This window comes from Drosophila takahashii, chromosome 3R, assembly GCF_030179915.1.
Source record: "Drosophila takahashii strain IR98-3 E-12201 chromosome 3R, DtakHiC1v2, whole genome shotgun sequence".
In the NCBI taxonomy this organism is placed as follows: Eukaryota; Metazoa; Arthropoda; class Insecta; order Diptera; family Drosophilidae; genus Drosophila; species Drosophila takahashii.
This window is the reverse complement of record NC_091681.1, coordinates 30,848,659-30,861,540: the sequence shown is the minus strand read 5'-3', so window position 1 is coordinate 30,861,540 and position 12,882 is coordinate 30,848,659. Positions and strand designations below refer to the sequence as shown.

The following is a 12,882-nucleotide window of genomic DNA, read 5'->3' as shown; positions in this document are numbered from 1 at the left end:
GGAAGACAAATTCTTGGGTGCTAAACGTTTAATAATTCTCGCCGCTTGGGTGTACACTAAAAATAAATATATTTATTTTTAAAAATGGAAATAATTATTTTGGATTAAAGTAAACCAATCTTTTCATAGCATTATAATTAAATTAAAATTTGTTTTATCATTTTAAATTGTATACTGAAAATGTATGATAAACAAATAAATAAAAGTTATACCTTTTAAGCTTGTATTTTAAATCAAAAGTTCCAAAGGAATTTTCATATTTCTTATCGTGTATGGGAACCTAGTGATGATCTGCACTTGGCTGCACTCTACAGCACTTGGAGTATTCGATTACTTCCCGGGTCCCCAACTTTGTACACATCCCCACCGCTCAGCATTGTGAATTTTGTTTGCCAGCCATATCCATATCTTATTTACATATGGGCATTTCTGCCTCCCCGCAAGCGCGCATTAAACACATTTTAATTAAGAGACAGCGCTTCGCCTTCCGATCAGTTTCAGTTCCACTTTCGGGTTCTGAGTTCTGGTTGTGAGTCCATGTCTAGTTCTGGGTGCTCAGTATTCAGTAGTCAGTCTTCGGCGCAGCTCGATAGGGAAAGATGTGCGCCGGTGGTGGCGATTGCAGTCCCATTTCCATTCCCAACGATCCATCGAATCCATCGAATCCAAGGTCGCGGGGATAAGACGCCCCGATTGTTTTGGCGCCATGTGCTGTTGGTGTGCACGTGTCTACTGGACGGTTCTCCACAATCTCCTCATTCGCCTGCTGGACAACCTGATGGAACTGAGATCCCCCCTCTGCTGTAGCTGCTGTTTCGGTTATCAAAGGCAGGCCAGTGAAGAGACCAGTGACGTCGCAGAACGGGTTTCCAGCACCGATGACGATCAGCCAAATCAGCAGCCCCATCAAGATTACGTCATTGAGGGTGAGTTCTCTCGATTAGCCGATCTCTCGGTTTCAAAACAAAGCCAAATCAACATAGTGGCAAAATATAAACAAAAACAGTTCACAAGAGGTAAGTTCTTGGAACAAAAACTAAGATAAAGTGTAATTTGTGCCTTATTTCCTGTATTTATAAATGATACGAATATATTTATGAACTGATATAAAATTTTAATTTTATATAGATGCCAACTATGCGGAGATCGAAGAGCGTCATGTGGAGAAGGAGCAGTACTACTTCACGGTGGATCGTCCCGCGGCGGAACGAATGCTCCATGGACGCGAAGACGGATCTTGTTTGGTTCGTCCTTTCAAGGCAGCCGACCAGTGCATCCGCTATATAGTGAGCATCTGGTCAGCGGATCAGTTTTATCACTTATTTATTAGACAAGTGGACAGAAGACAGCGGTATGCCATTGGCCAAAAGAAATCCCAGGAACGCTGCTTTGGTTCCCCCTCGGAAATTGTGGAATTCTACACGGAACATCCGCTGCTCTGCACCAACAAAGTCCGCAGTCAGTGCATCCAGCTGCGGCCCATCAGTTACGCTTAGTTAGGGGGTAAATCTTTATTTTCGATAAGCGGGGGGTGTGTATATACAAATGGGGTTAGCTTAAGACGATCCTCAGGTGGCCACCACCGCCTTGAAGGCGCACTGGTTGTTCTGCATCAAGGCGGGCCAAAGAAAGGCCTTTATCAGATCCGATCGCCGATCCGCTTGGGGATGCCGCTCGTGTTTCTCGGGCCTCAGGAAGCCTAAGTAAGATATAATCCAGTTTTAAGTTTGTACATCAATTAAAAATTATTTGATAAAAAACTCACCCAAATTGAAATCCATGTCCAGATAGTAGGGCGCCTTCTGGTTGATCATCCGCCAGGCCAGGCGAACACAGGCACTCACGTAGTGCGTCAATGGGGGGCAGGACTCCAGGCAGGGGTACTCGTGGAGGGTGGAGAGCACCTGGTTGAACACCGACCGCTCGATCTCGCCCAGCGGAAAGCTATCAACCGTCTCGAAGAGGTGCTGGCGAACGGATCTGTCCAGGGACAAGGTGGTCTCACTGCTGCTGTCCAGGGGGCAGTTCAGGATGCGACGCACTTCCAGGACCTTCCTCTCCCGCATCCCGTGGCACAGGCGGAAGGAGAGCTAGTCGGGAATAAAATATGATATGTTTAAAATAAATCTAATAATCTTTTAAAAATAAATTTTTATTCTACCAAAACCTACTTAATTTAGAATTCCAAAAAAATGTCTTTGCCATTCTTCCCCTTAACTTTTAATTTTCTCTGCTGATCTTGACATTGATAATGCATTTTCCGTGAGAAAGTGTCGTTCATCTCATATCCGATCGAAAGTGATTCGATTACCACAGGTTCGATCCGCAGCGCCTACGTAATTTCTGGCACCCTGGGGCCTCCACTTTCCCTCACATTTTCGCTGCTCCAACGCCTAATCATCCTCAAACGCGATTTCGATCTGGCCAAATTGATATTTTGCAATCGCAATTTGCGGTCTGACAGGATCCTGAAGCATCCAGAGCCCACGGGTTTTTCGTTCGTAATTGATGGCCAGGCCAAGCACTTGAAAATTGAAAGTAATCTTCGACAAAATGAATTGGTCTTACAGTTTGAGAGCCACTGTGCTGTGCTGAATTTCTAAGACCGCTTATAGCCCCTTGAATAGAATAATTAAACTAATTTTTAGCTTTTGTTTAATGAATGACACCTTATTCTTAAATTTATTTGCATAAAAAAGCGTGTGAAAAATGGTCCTTTTTTTTGACAGATATTGACTTAGTAAATGGCAATTGGAACGCGATCGCCCCATTTTTAAAACAATCGTTTTTCTCTTTTCTATTGAAAAGAGCTTCTTTAATTTAAATATCTTTAAGAAAAATATCTCTTACCCATTGAAAAGTAGAAATGTTATTGACACGAAATTGGCACTTTAAAAGATTAACAACGCCCATAATAAATTGACTCCATTCATCACAAAAATCTCTGTGTTGTCTTGACAAGAGAAAACGGAGGGGATAATTATAAAAGTAAAAATCTGTTGTTAGCGATTTATATTCCAACGACAAATGAATGATTGACTGGCTGTGCAATTGGCTACAATTACTTTTTTTTCAGCCTCCTGAAATAAAATATTAACCTATTCCAATCTTCAAAAAAAGTTGGATAAAACTTGTAATTACTTTAACAAAATTTATCGAAACACACCCAATAAGAAATGTATTTTTCTCCCCAAAAAAAAGTGAAAACATTGTCTGACCCGCAATTGGCACTAATTTCTCCCGATTGAGTTAATCTCGAAATTTGTTCGGCCTCTTTAACAAGTCATTATTGAATGTTCGGACATATCTTCCAGCGGCAATCTACAACAGATCCCAAAGCATGTATGTTAGGTACTTGGGACTCACCACGATCATGGAGAAGAGTATCTTCCCCTTGAGGCTGTGCGCGTGTTTTATCTGCGGAAGACTGTCCAACGCCTCCAAGGCGTCTGCTCGGTTCTCGACGTAGAGATTCCGATAGAGCGACACCATTTCGCTGTGGAGAAATGGAAATGGAATTAGAAATATAAACAGAAATGGGTGATGGGCAAATGGGTGTGGGTTGGGCTGTGGGGCAAGTGAGAGTTGGATGCGATCTCGATCTGATTTGAGATTCTAATGTGGGTGTTACACCTTATTGGAACTGGGTCAAGTGCTAGAATCAAGTGCCGCTTGTAACATAGAAATTTGTAAAAAAAAAATTATAAAGGGGTGTCGAATTTATTTATCTTAACAAATTTAACTACAACAAGAGAGAACGCTATAGTCGGGTGCCCCGACTATCAGATACCCGTTACTCAGCTAAAGGGAGTGCGAAAGAGATGGAGAAAAACTTTGATCCGCCGTAACTTTTTAACGAATGGTCCGATTTAAAAAATTTCTTCTACATTTCGATAGGTATTGATAAACACAATAAAACTGCATTTTTACTTTTCCAAAATATTGAAATTTTTAAAATCGTATATTAGCGATTGTGGGCGTTAGAGGGGGCGTGGCACCCTTTTGAAACAAACTTGCGCTGCGTAGGAACTCCTAGAATCTGTATGCAAAATGTCAATCTTCTAGCTTTTATAGTTTCCGAGATCTCAGCGTTCATACAGACAGACAGACAGACAGACAGACAGACAGACAGACAGACAGACAGACAGACGGACAGACAGACGGACAGACGGACATGGCTAGATCGACTCGGCTAGTGATCCCGATCAAGAATATACATAGTTTATAGGGTCGGAAACGCTTCCTTATACCTGTTACATACTTTTGCACGAATCTAATATACCCTTTTACTCTACGAGTAACGGGTATAAATATTGCATATTCAACGGTTTTGATTGATTTTAAATATAGAAATATAAAATTTTGGTAGTTCTGGTAAATCAATAATTTATTTCTAATGAGAGATATTATAGACATACCTTCCATCATCGCTTCCAGAGTCATCGGAGTGATAGCCATCGCTGCAGCTGCTCGTGCTGGCTTCGCCGGGGGGCGTGGCCTTGCCCAGGGAGAGCGAGGAGCCCGGAGGCCCACCCTCGGGACCCATCATGTGGAGCACCACCTCGCAGCCGCGGGAGAAGTTCATCAGCAGGCCGGCGGCAGGACGCTTCTCAACCAAAGCCTGGGAGTCCAGACGACGCACTTGACCTACGCAGGTCAGCACCTCCTTGTCGTTCTCCACCCGCGTGCTGAGATTCTCCACCAGAGTGGCCAACTGCTTCAGAGCCGGCTTATCGAGCATGGTGAGCAGAGTCTTATTGTCAATCAGTCGCTGCTGAATGTCCCCGTAATTGATGGCCAGCAATCGCTGGTGGGAGGAGTGGGCGGGATCCTGGTTGACCGTCACCATGCTCAGTTCCTCCAGCTTGTGAATGGCCATCTTGTAGGTGTCCACATGGCGTTGTAGCTCGGTTTTCAGAGCCACATACAGGGATATCAGCTGTCCCGAGGCATCGGTGGTGAGTCCATGAACTCCGAGTCCCTGGACAGCATTATCGAAGCTACGTCTCCTTTCCCTCACTGTCTGTCGGAGAGCTGGTTCGTACTGGGCCAAAGCCTGCAGCAGGCGAGTGCATCTCTGCCGGAGGCCAGACTCGTGGGGATTCGCGAACAGACGCACCAATTGCCAGGCCACCGTTTCGCTGGGCACTTCTGGCTTGGGAGTGGTGTTCAAGGTGGTTAATCTAAAGGAAATAGGGGATAAGAAAATAATAAGATTTGAAAAAATTTACTAAATTTTTTGTTCTCATAAAAAACTATAAAAAATTATAATAAAAAATTAACACTAACAAAAAAAGGTATCAAGGCATTTCAGAAATATTTAAGACAGATTTTAAACCAGAGAACTTCGAATGAAATAAAATAATTATTTTTCATTAGTATTATTATTATTTATTTGTGTTTTTTTATAGTTATAAACTTTTTTGTAATGCTCTACATCATAAATTGAAAAAACATTCTTGTCCAAAATAATTATTTTCCTATCAAAGTATTTATACTAAATTAAAAAAATTACTTTAAAAGATTATGAGACCGAATGCAAATAACTAAAATTCAGGGCTAATGTTAATTTACATGAGTATATATTTAAAATATTTACTTTAATGGTTTTATAATCACTCACCTGGTAAAGAACGACTCCAGCAGGTAGGCACTGTGAGGCAGGTGCTCCAGCAGCAGATCCAGCGGCAGCTCGGCGATGACTGATCTGAGGACCGAGGGACCCAGTCTTCCGACCACGCCTGCGGCCTCCCTGTACTGTCTGCCCTCCGAAAGCAGCATCAGACGGCGAAGGACCTGCCGCGGACTGGTGAGGAACTCCCGACCATCTCTGGAGGGTCCGCGGATGCGTTCCCTGCTATCCGCCATCGAAGAGGCACCAAAAGTCAGCGGAGGAGACAAGGGAGAATTGCCCTGGAGCTGCAGAATTGCGTCCTGGTGATTCTTCAGCAGCAATTGCTTGCTGAATGCGTTGAAGATGCGGATTACTCTCGGTTTGGATTACTCGCTTTTGGGTTAATGGAATGGCTTTTTTTTGTACAGATGCAGATGCGAAGTCAGTGAGATGCAGATGCAGATGCGAATTCAGATGCGGATGCGAAGTTTAAGATGCAAGTTCAGTGGGACTGCTTACAGCATGTTTTGTGTGGGTGTGGATTCCATGACGATGCGTTTGGGCTCTGGGTTCCGAACTTCGAGGGCGGGCTAGCCGTAAAACTAAAAAACAGGCAGACACAATGCCACAATTAATAGCGAATAGGAAATCTCATTGGCAAGAATTCGCGCCAACAAACAATTGGCACTTTCACCGGCGCAAAACAACACCAGCCAACATAATTTATCATAAGTTTAGCCATATGCGTGCAAAATACAATCTATGTACAATCGCTAAGGTTGTCAGTTAGTTGTGGGAGTTTGCAGCTCAAGTATGACAACTAGGAAAATGTTTAGGGCCCCCGCACAAAGGCAACTTTCCTTGGGGCCATATGCCTCGTATGCCAGCTATTTCCCAGGTGGCCAGGAAAATGCCGTTTAACTCTCCGCCCATCATGTGCATTTAATTGAATTTTTTGACTTTGGTGTTGGTAATGCACTGTTAGGAGGGGTTAATAAATAAACAAAGTTTGTTTCGAGTTAGAACTTTTGGGCACAAGCAGGTTTATTTGCTCCCCTTTTTTCCAGAGACTGAATACTCAGATGGAGCTGCAGGAATTCGGAACCCAACACTGGGGCAACCAACCCGAACCGAAAAGAGCTGACCATGTTTGTTCTTCCCGAGAACCGAGAATCAGAGAAGAACATTAAATGTTTACCAACAAGCCGAAAAGTCCGGAAAAGCAGCCAACCACAGCGGTTAGGTAAGTGGCTATCATATGGTTGCACCGAAAAAAAGTGTTCTTTAAAGATCTATTAACAATGTAAGACCTAACGTTTTTTATATCCATACGTTTTAGATTCTTTCCAAATTAGATATTTAAATGAAATATCTTTAAAAATCTCTAAAAATATCATAGAATCGATTTTATTATTAAAACGGTTGTATTTTTGGAATAAACTAAGATACCATATAAGATCTATTTCAAATTACATAAGTATGCATCTTAAAATCTTATATTGTATTAAATTTTCAAGACATTTTTTAAGAGTATCTAACTTATAATATTAAAATAAATAAATATGAACACATCTACCCTTTTACAACAGTTTTTTGAGTACCCAAAATTGTAAACTCCAATTAATATCGTTTTTGGAGTGTCTGTGGTCATTCGTACTCCCCGTCTGAGTAGTACTTCCAGCTAAAACCCAGCTTGGAGCAGGAGGTGACAGTGACCCAGCTCGGAAAGGTCAGACGTCGTGCATTACCGACTTAACCGGCTTAACGGACAGGTAGACGCCTTAATTGAAGGCCCAGCAAGTGGTAAGTGCGCTTTGGCAATACTTTCCGTTAGCATTATACCATTACCATAGCCAGCTGGAAAAATAGGGTGTGTCTCTTTTGGCTGGGAAAGAATGTTCCACCGGAGGGCGTGGCCCTGTGGGAACAAGATCATATCATATCACAGATCGCATAGCGGATTTTCCTATCTGCGTACGTGTTGCCAAAATAGCATGTGGGATAAGCAGATCATCTGCTGCAATCTGTCCTCTCACCACTCGTGTGTGCAGTGTGCGAAATACGAGAGATAAACAAAAGTTACCGCATTTCGCTGAGATCATGTAGTGAGCGGAGAATCCAGACATGACGGACACAAAGAAAGGGCCCCGAGATTACCAGACAATTATGAGTACACGGGCGACAAATTGAAAGATGCCATCGTGCTGGGAAAGCCATAGAAACGTGGCCATGACACTTGGGATGCGCTTCGCTGGGCTCAGATAAAGTAAAAAAAAGTAGAGTTAGGATGGGGGTCCAGAGAACATGTTATGTAAGCTGGTGACAAATGAGCGGGCTGAGAACGGAAGCCAAACTTGTCGCCACAACTCAAGAACCCCACTCTTTCCATATTATATACCATCTCTATCCGTATCTTTGTATCTTTGGCTGCGGCTTTTAGTTACACTCCGGGTCTCAGTTGGTTTAATGAACCCAGCGAAAATAGAAATGTGGCGATGTGAAATGATTTGTTGTGCCGGCCATAAGGCAAACATAACACTCGGCTCTCGCCATTATTGTTATTACAACGATTCGTTATGAAGTTGCTGAAGCTCTGATAGTTTCGCAGGCCAACAAACTTCTAATTGCCCCGACCCCGAGCTCTGCATGCAATCGGAATGGGTTCTTTATTTTGACTCATTCTGGTATAGATTTTGTAGGGGTTCTTAGGGGTATATCAGTATGAAATGGTGAGATCTGGATCTAAAAATTATTTAGTTAGGAAATTTCTAGAGTTTCTAGAAATAGCAAGATTGGACTTTGCTTTAAATTGTTTATATTTCCAAATTTCTTTCTTTATTTTAATAAAAATGCTAAAAGCTAGGATTTTTAATTTAGAAAACTGTTTATTTAATTTCACCAGGACGTATGTGTATATCAAAACTTATTACCGAAACTGTATCCTATAAAATTTCTAGTATAAATTACAGTAAATACTGAGTATTGTCTAGTTGATTCTCCGGCCATTTCTTTTTGCTCCTCCTCGATTTGTGTCTTTGTCGTAATGGTATCATAATGGTATCCATAACGAGCTCGGAATGAAGTCGAATGAAGTTGGATCTCGAAGCCATTCCTGGCGTGCGGCTGCCATTAAGATTTGATGGCGATCAACAGTCTGTGGCATGCTGGGGATCCATCAGACACCTGTACCTGTGGCAATTAGCCGCCAGACGGGAACTGCCAAAAAAGGGCAAGAAGAGCAGCCAGAAGACAGAAAGGCAGACGGACAGTCGAGTCCATTCCGCTAGTCGTTAATCAAAGAGAGCGACCCAATCAAGTTGACCTCAAAATCCCGACAAAAGCTAGACAAAAAGCGTCGCGAATTTATTGTCGTAAGACAAACGCACAAGTTCTGCATGGTGAATAAAAATAAAAAGTGAAGAATAAAGAAGAAACTTGTTTGTGGAACGATCGCTAACTGTTCCTCGCACCTATTCCACAAAAGGGAAGAACGGCCCTCATTCAGTTCCCATGTCGAGTTATCGAGATCTCTAGATCGGCCGAAAATTAGCATATCCATATACTCTCCTATACTGATTGATTCCATCATAAAGCATAAATAGTCTGCGGCTAAAACCAAAAAAAAATGAAAACACCCGCGGGCTTTTTGGGCCCCAAAACTACAGCTCACCTACTTAAGGCTTTTGGGCTGACCCATCAACCCATCAAAGTTTGACAGCTTCCCTGAACAATCTAATTCGTATTAACTCTTTTTCTGGCCAGCAGCACCACCTCAATTATGATGGGAACAAGTTGGAGTCCGAAACTGGGTTAATTCCATTCATTCAATTAGAATAGGAACAGCGGCGAGTTTTTATGGCCAAGTTGCAAGTTGGCTCGCTAATTGGCGTCGCCTGCCGCAGAGTCTCTCCATTTCTGGGAAAGATCTTCTCTCTTCTGGCCGAGAAACCAAGAAACGAGCCTCTAAATCTGCATAAATTAGCACAAACCCTTGACTAAGCAGCCATAATGAGGGACTAAGACTAAGTCTAAGCATCCGATTTGAGGAAAGTATATCTCATTATGCGCAGATTCTCATTTTTATTTGGGCGCATTCAGCATCATTTTATGGTCTTCGCCATAGAAAATAATTAAGAGCTTAGAAAAGAAAACCAATTAAGTCGGCAGTTTGCATGACAGACTGAGCTTTTAATTATGGGTGCTCAGAAATTTATTTGGCTTTTCATTGGGTGTGGTTAAATATATTGATTATTTTTCCATTTGATTGGTCAATATGCTTATCAATTTTAATATGTTTCTTATTCTCTAAAATTAGTTGAACAGTAGAAAGTTATACCTACTACATATTTGGGAAATTATATTCAGTCACGTTATTTTACTGCAATGATATGATTCTTATATAATATTTTATTAAAAAAAGGTTTTAAAATTATTTGCTGCGATAGGAATTTTAGAATTTTTTCATAGAAAATATTTTCTTATATTGAAACTCTTAATTGGAGATATAATTCCGATTTCCATGATCTAGTATCTGATTAAAGTTAGCCTCTTGTTAACATCAGCCTTAATAACTCCCTATTTATGATGCTCAACCGATTGAGGAAAGTTGGTTGTTATGCGCTTGACTTCCCACTAAATACGTGAAGATTTCTTGTAATGTTTCTATCTGAGGAGCGTTCAACTCCATGGGCAGCTCTAATCTCTCGACTCGATTCACACCCACACAGTGGGTACGCGATGTTTTCGTGCCACTTACATGGTTTTTCCACTGCGCTGGTTGTGTGGGTAAGTGTGCCACTAATCCGCAGGAGAATCGCCAGGTCGTCTTCTCACTTGACACCAAAGAAGTCGCAGATTCTCCACAGTTTTCCCCGGGCTGCCGAGCAATTTTCACTTTGCTGCCGAAAGCGACAGGGTCACAAAACTACGGGCTGTCTTTCTTCTCGGGGTCTTGAGATTGTTCGTGTATCTTCTGTAGAATGCAACCGCAAATCACAAAGTTGACGCTGCAACAACTCAGTCTACAAACATTTTTGCACTTCATTAACTCGTCTAACATTTGTGTGGCAAATGCCACGGGAAATTCCTCGTCTCCGTGAAGAAACTGTCAGTCTTCTGCAGCCCGTTTTCTTCACTCTTCTATACCCTCCGCCGCGATTCTTCTCACAGTTTACCGTTTAAGCACGCGCCTCTTTCGGATGAAAATCGAAATTGGGAAATGGTTAAGAGTCAACGGAAAATCGCGAGGAGCGGAACACGACCGATCGCAGTAAAAGTCCAAAGCAGACTGAAAATGAACGAATGTCATGACCAAAGCGGTACATTCAGTCGGCAGCTAACGGGAGCGAAAGAGAGCAGCGGGAGAGAGAGAAGGACAGACAGAGAGGGAGAGTGCGCATGCGCACCTTCAGCTCAAAGTCAGCTCAAGAAACGCCGATCAAGGCAGCTGAGAGGCCCAAAAGAGACCCACGAAGACCCGCCGAGATTAACTCCTCTGCAGAAGCATTTTAGACAGGTTAAGTTATACACAAAGATCAAAATTTAAAGAAATAAAATGGCATCGTAAGTTCCAAATTAGTTTTTATCTGAATATTTTAGGAATCTCATATCTAAGATAAATAACTAAATCTTCATTCTTTTAAAAGTATTGTTTTAAATATATGAATGAAAATAAAATATAATTCATATCTAGGATCAATAACTAAATCTTTACTCATTTTAAACGAAATGTTTTGAATATATTAATCAAAATAAAATATTAATAATAAGATGATCATTAAGTTATTATGTAGAAAAACTTATCTTGTATGTGATGGTCCAAAAAATATGAAACATTTTTAATAATACCTATTCCACAAATGAGATATTTTAATTATTTGTTATAATTATTAGTAAAGTTAGCAATGAATGTATTTTTCAGTGAACGAGCGACAGTGGCAGCTGTGGCCTCCGCCCGACGATTTGAATTGAGCCAACTAATGGCCGATGTTTGTTTGTTTTTGGCCAAGTTAAAGCGTTCGGAAAGTGCAAGCCGCCGAGCCACCAAGCAACTAAGCCACCGGTGCAGATGCAGCTGCTCTTTTACCATTTTACCAAATAGCATTTACCGATTGTTAGTTTAATTGCAATAATGGACGCCTCCGCGGGGGGCAGTCCGCATCATGGTATTGGGATTGTGGAATTTGGGTTAGTGTGTGCGGTTTTGGCAGCAACAAGTTGGCGAGGAAATCGAATAAAAGACGAGCTTTCTACAGATGCTGAATTACAAAAAGAAACATAGTTTCTAAATAAGAATCTATAGATTTTACGACTTCAGATGATGCAACTGTGGGAAAGGCGTTAGAAATCTTTTTGCTTCACTTTTGCATATCTTTTGGGTGGGCTGCACGTTGGCTTGGGTTTCAGCCCAGTCTCAGCTAATTAGCTTAATTACCCAATGCCAGAGGCGGATTAATTTCCCCGGCACAAGCGGGCAAACGGTGAAAAATGTTGGCTCAAAAACAAAAGCGAGCAAGTGTTGACTCCAAACTCCCATAGCTTGGCATGCACAGGGAAAAAGCTGATAATTTGTAAAATGATTTTGAATGAATGTCTCTTACTATAGGCTTAAATTTATATTGAAATGTGTCCTTTAAAAATACCTATTGGTTTTTTTTTGGTTTCCTAAATTATTAAATAACAATAAATCTAATTAGTTTATTAAATCTTTCTTGGATGTGAACTTCATTATTTACAGAATAATAGTAAAACTATATATTTACAACTTTCTAGGAACATTATAAATTTACCCTGCAAAATATTTAAAAAATGGCATTATTTATCATAAGTCATAACTTTTTTATTGTTTTCGGTGTGGGGGAAAATGAGCCAGAATGAGAAGAGATCGACGGGAACTGATTGGCGCAGCCCATTGCCAGCGCCTTGGCCAAAAGATTCGGCCTCGGGGCAAACGGTCTATCTGCATGCATGTGGCCCAAAGCAAAGCCAAAACCAAAGACCCCATGTAAAACCCTCCTCTTCAAGGGACCGAAAATTGCGCCACCTTCACGTGTTGCGCGCAATTGGAAGAAGACGCTCCACAAACTGTAACCAAAGCGGAGCAATTAACGAGCTCCCACAAAGGTGAGTGGTATTATAAAGGGGTATTTTCCAAGGGGGTCTACGGATAGAGCCCATTTATTCGCGGCACACTATGTGCCGCATTTGCATTTAGCCGGCTTAACAGGGCGTTAAGCTTGCGACACGGTCATAAAAATACTGGTACATCT

At 41.7% G+C, this 12,882-nt stretch overlaps 2 protein-coding genes across 2 annotated transcripts; one reads left to right on the top strand and one right to left on the bottom strand.

Moving 5' to 3' along the window:
* The first annotated feature begins 354 nt into the window (after nucleotides 1-354).
* Nucleotides 355-1,510, top strand: LOC108065417 (B-cell linker protein). The gene is made up of 2 exons (XM_044395552.2): nucleotides 355-926; nucleotides 1,129-1,510. The coding sequence occupies exons 1-2, from the start codon at nucleotides 707-709 to the stop codon at nucleotides 1,494-1,496; spliced, it is 588 nt and encodes a 195-aa protein (XP_044251487.1). The 5' UTR covers nucleotides 355-706; the 3' UTR covers nucleotides 1,497-1,510.
* Nucleotides 1,511-1,568: 58 nt separating this feature from the next.
* Nucleotides 1,569-10,907, bottom strand: LOC108065416 (uncharacterized). The gene is made up of 7 exons (XM_017153406.3): nucleotides 10,371-10,907; nucleotides 6,134-6,216; nucleotides 5,624-5,962; nucleotides 4,419-5,183; nucleotides 3,367-3,496; nucleotides 1,766-2,090; nucleotides 1,569-1,699 (listed from the first exon to the last, which is right to left on the bottom strand). Exons 2-7 carry the CDS (start codon nucleotides 6,160-6,162, stop codon nucleotides 1,569-1,571), a joined length of 1,719 nt encoding a protein of 572 aa, XP_017008895.2. The 5' UTR covers nucleotides 6,163-6,216; nucleotides 10,371-10,907.
* Nucleotides 10,908-12,882: the final 1,975 nt, after the last annotated feature.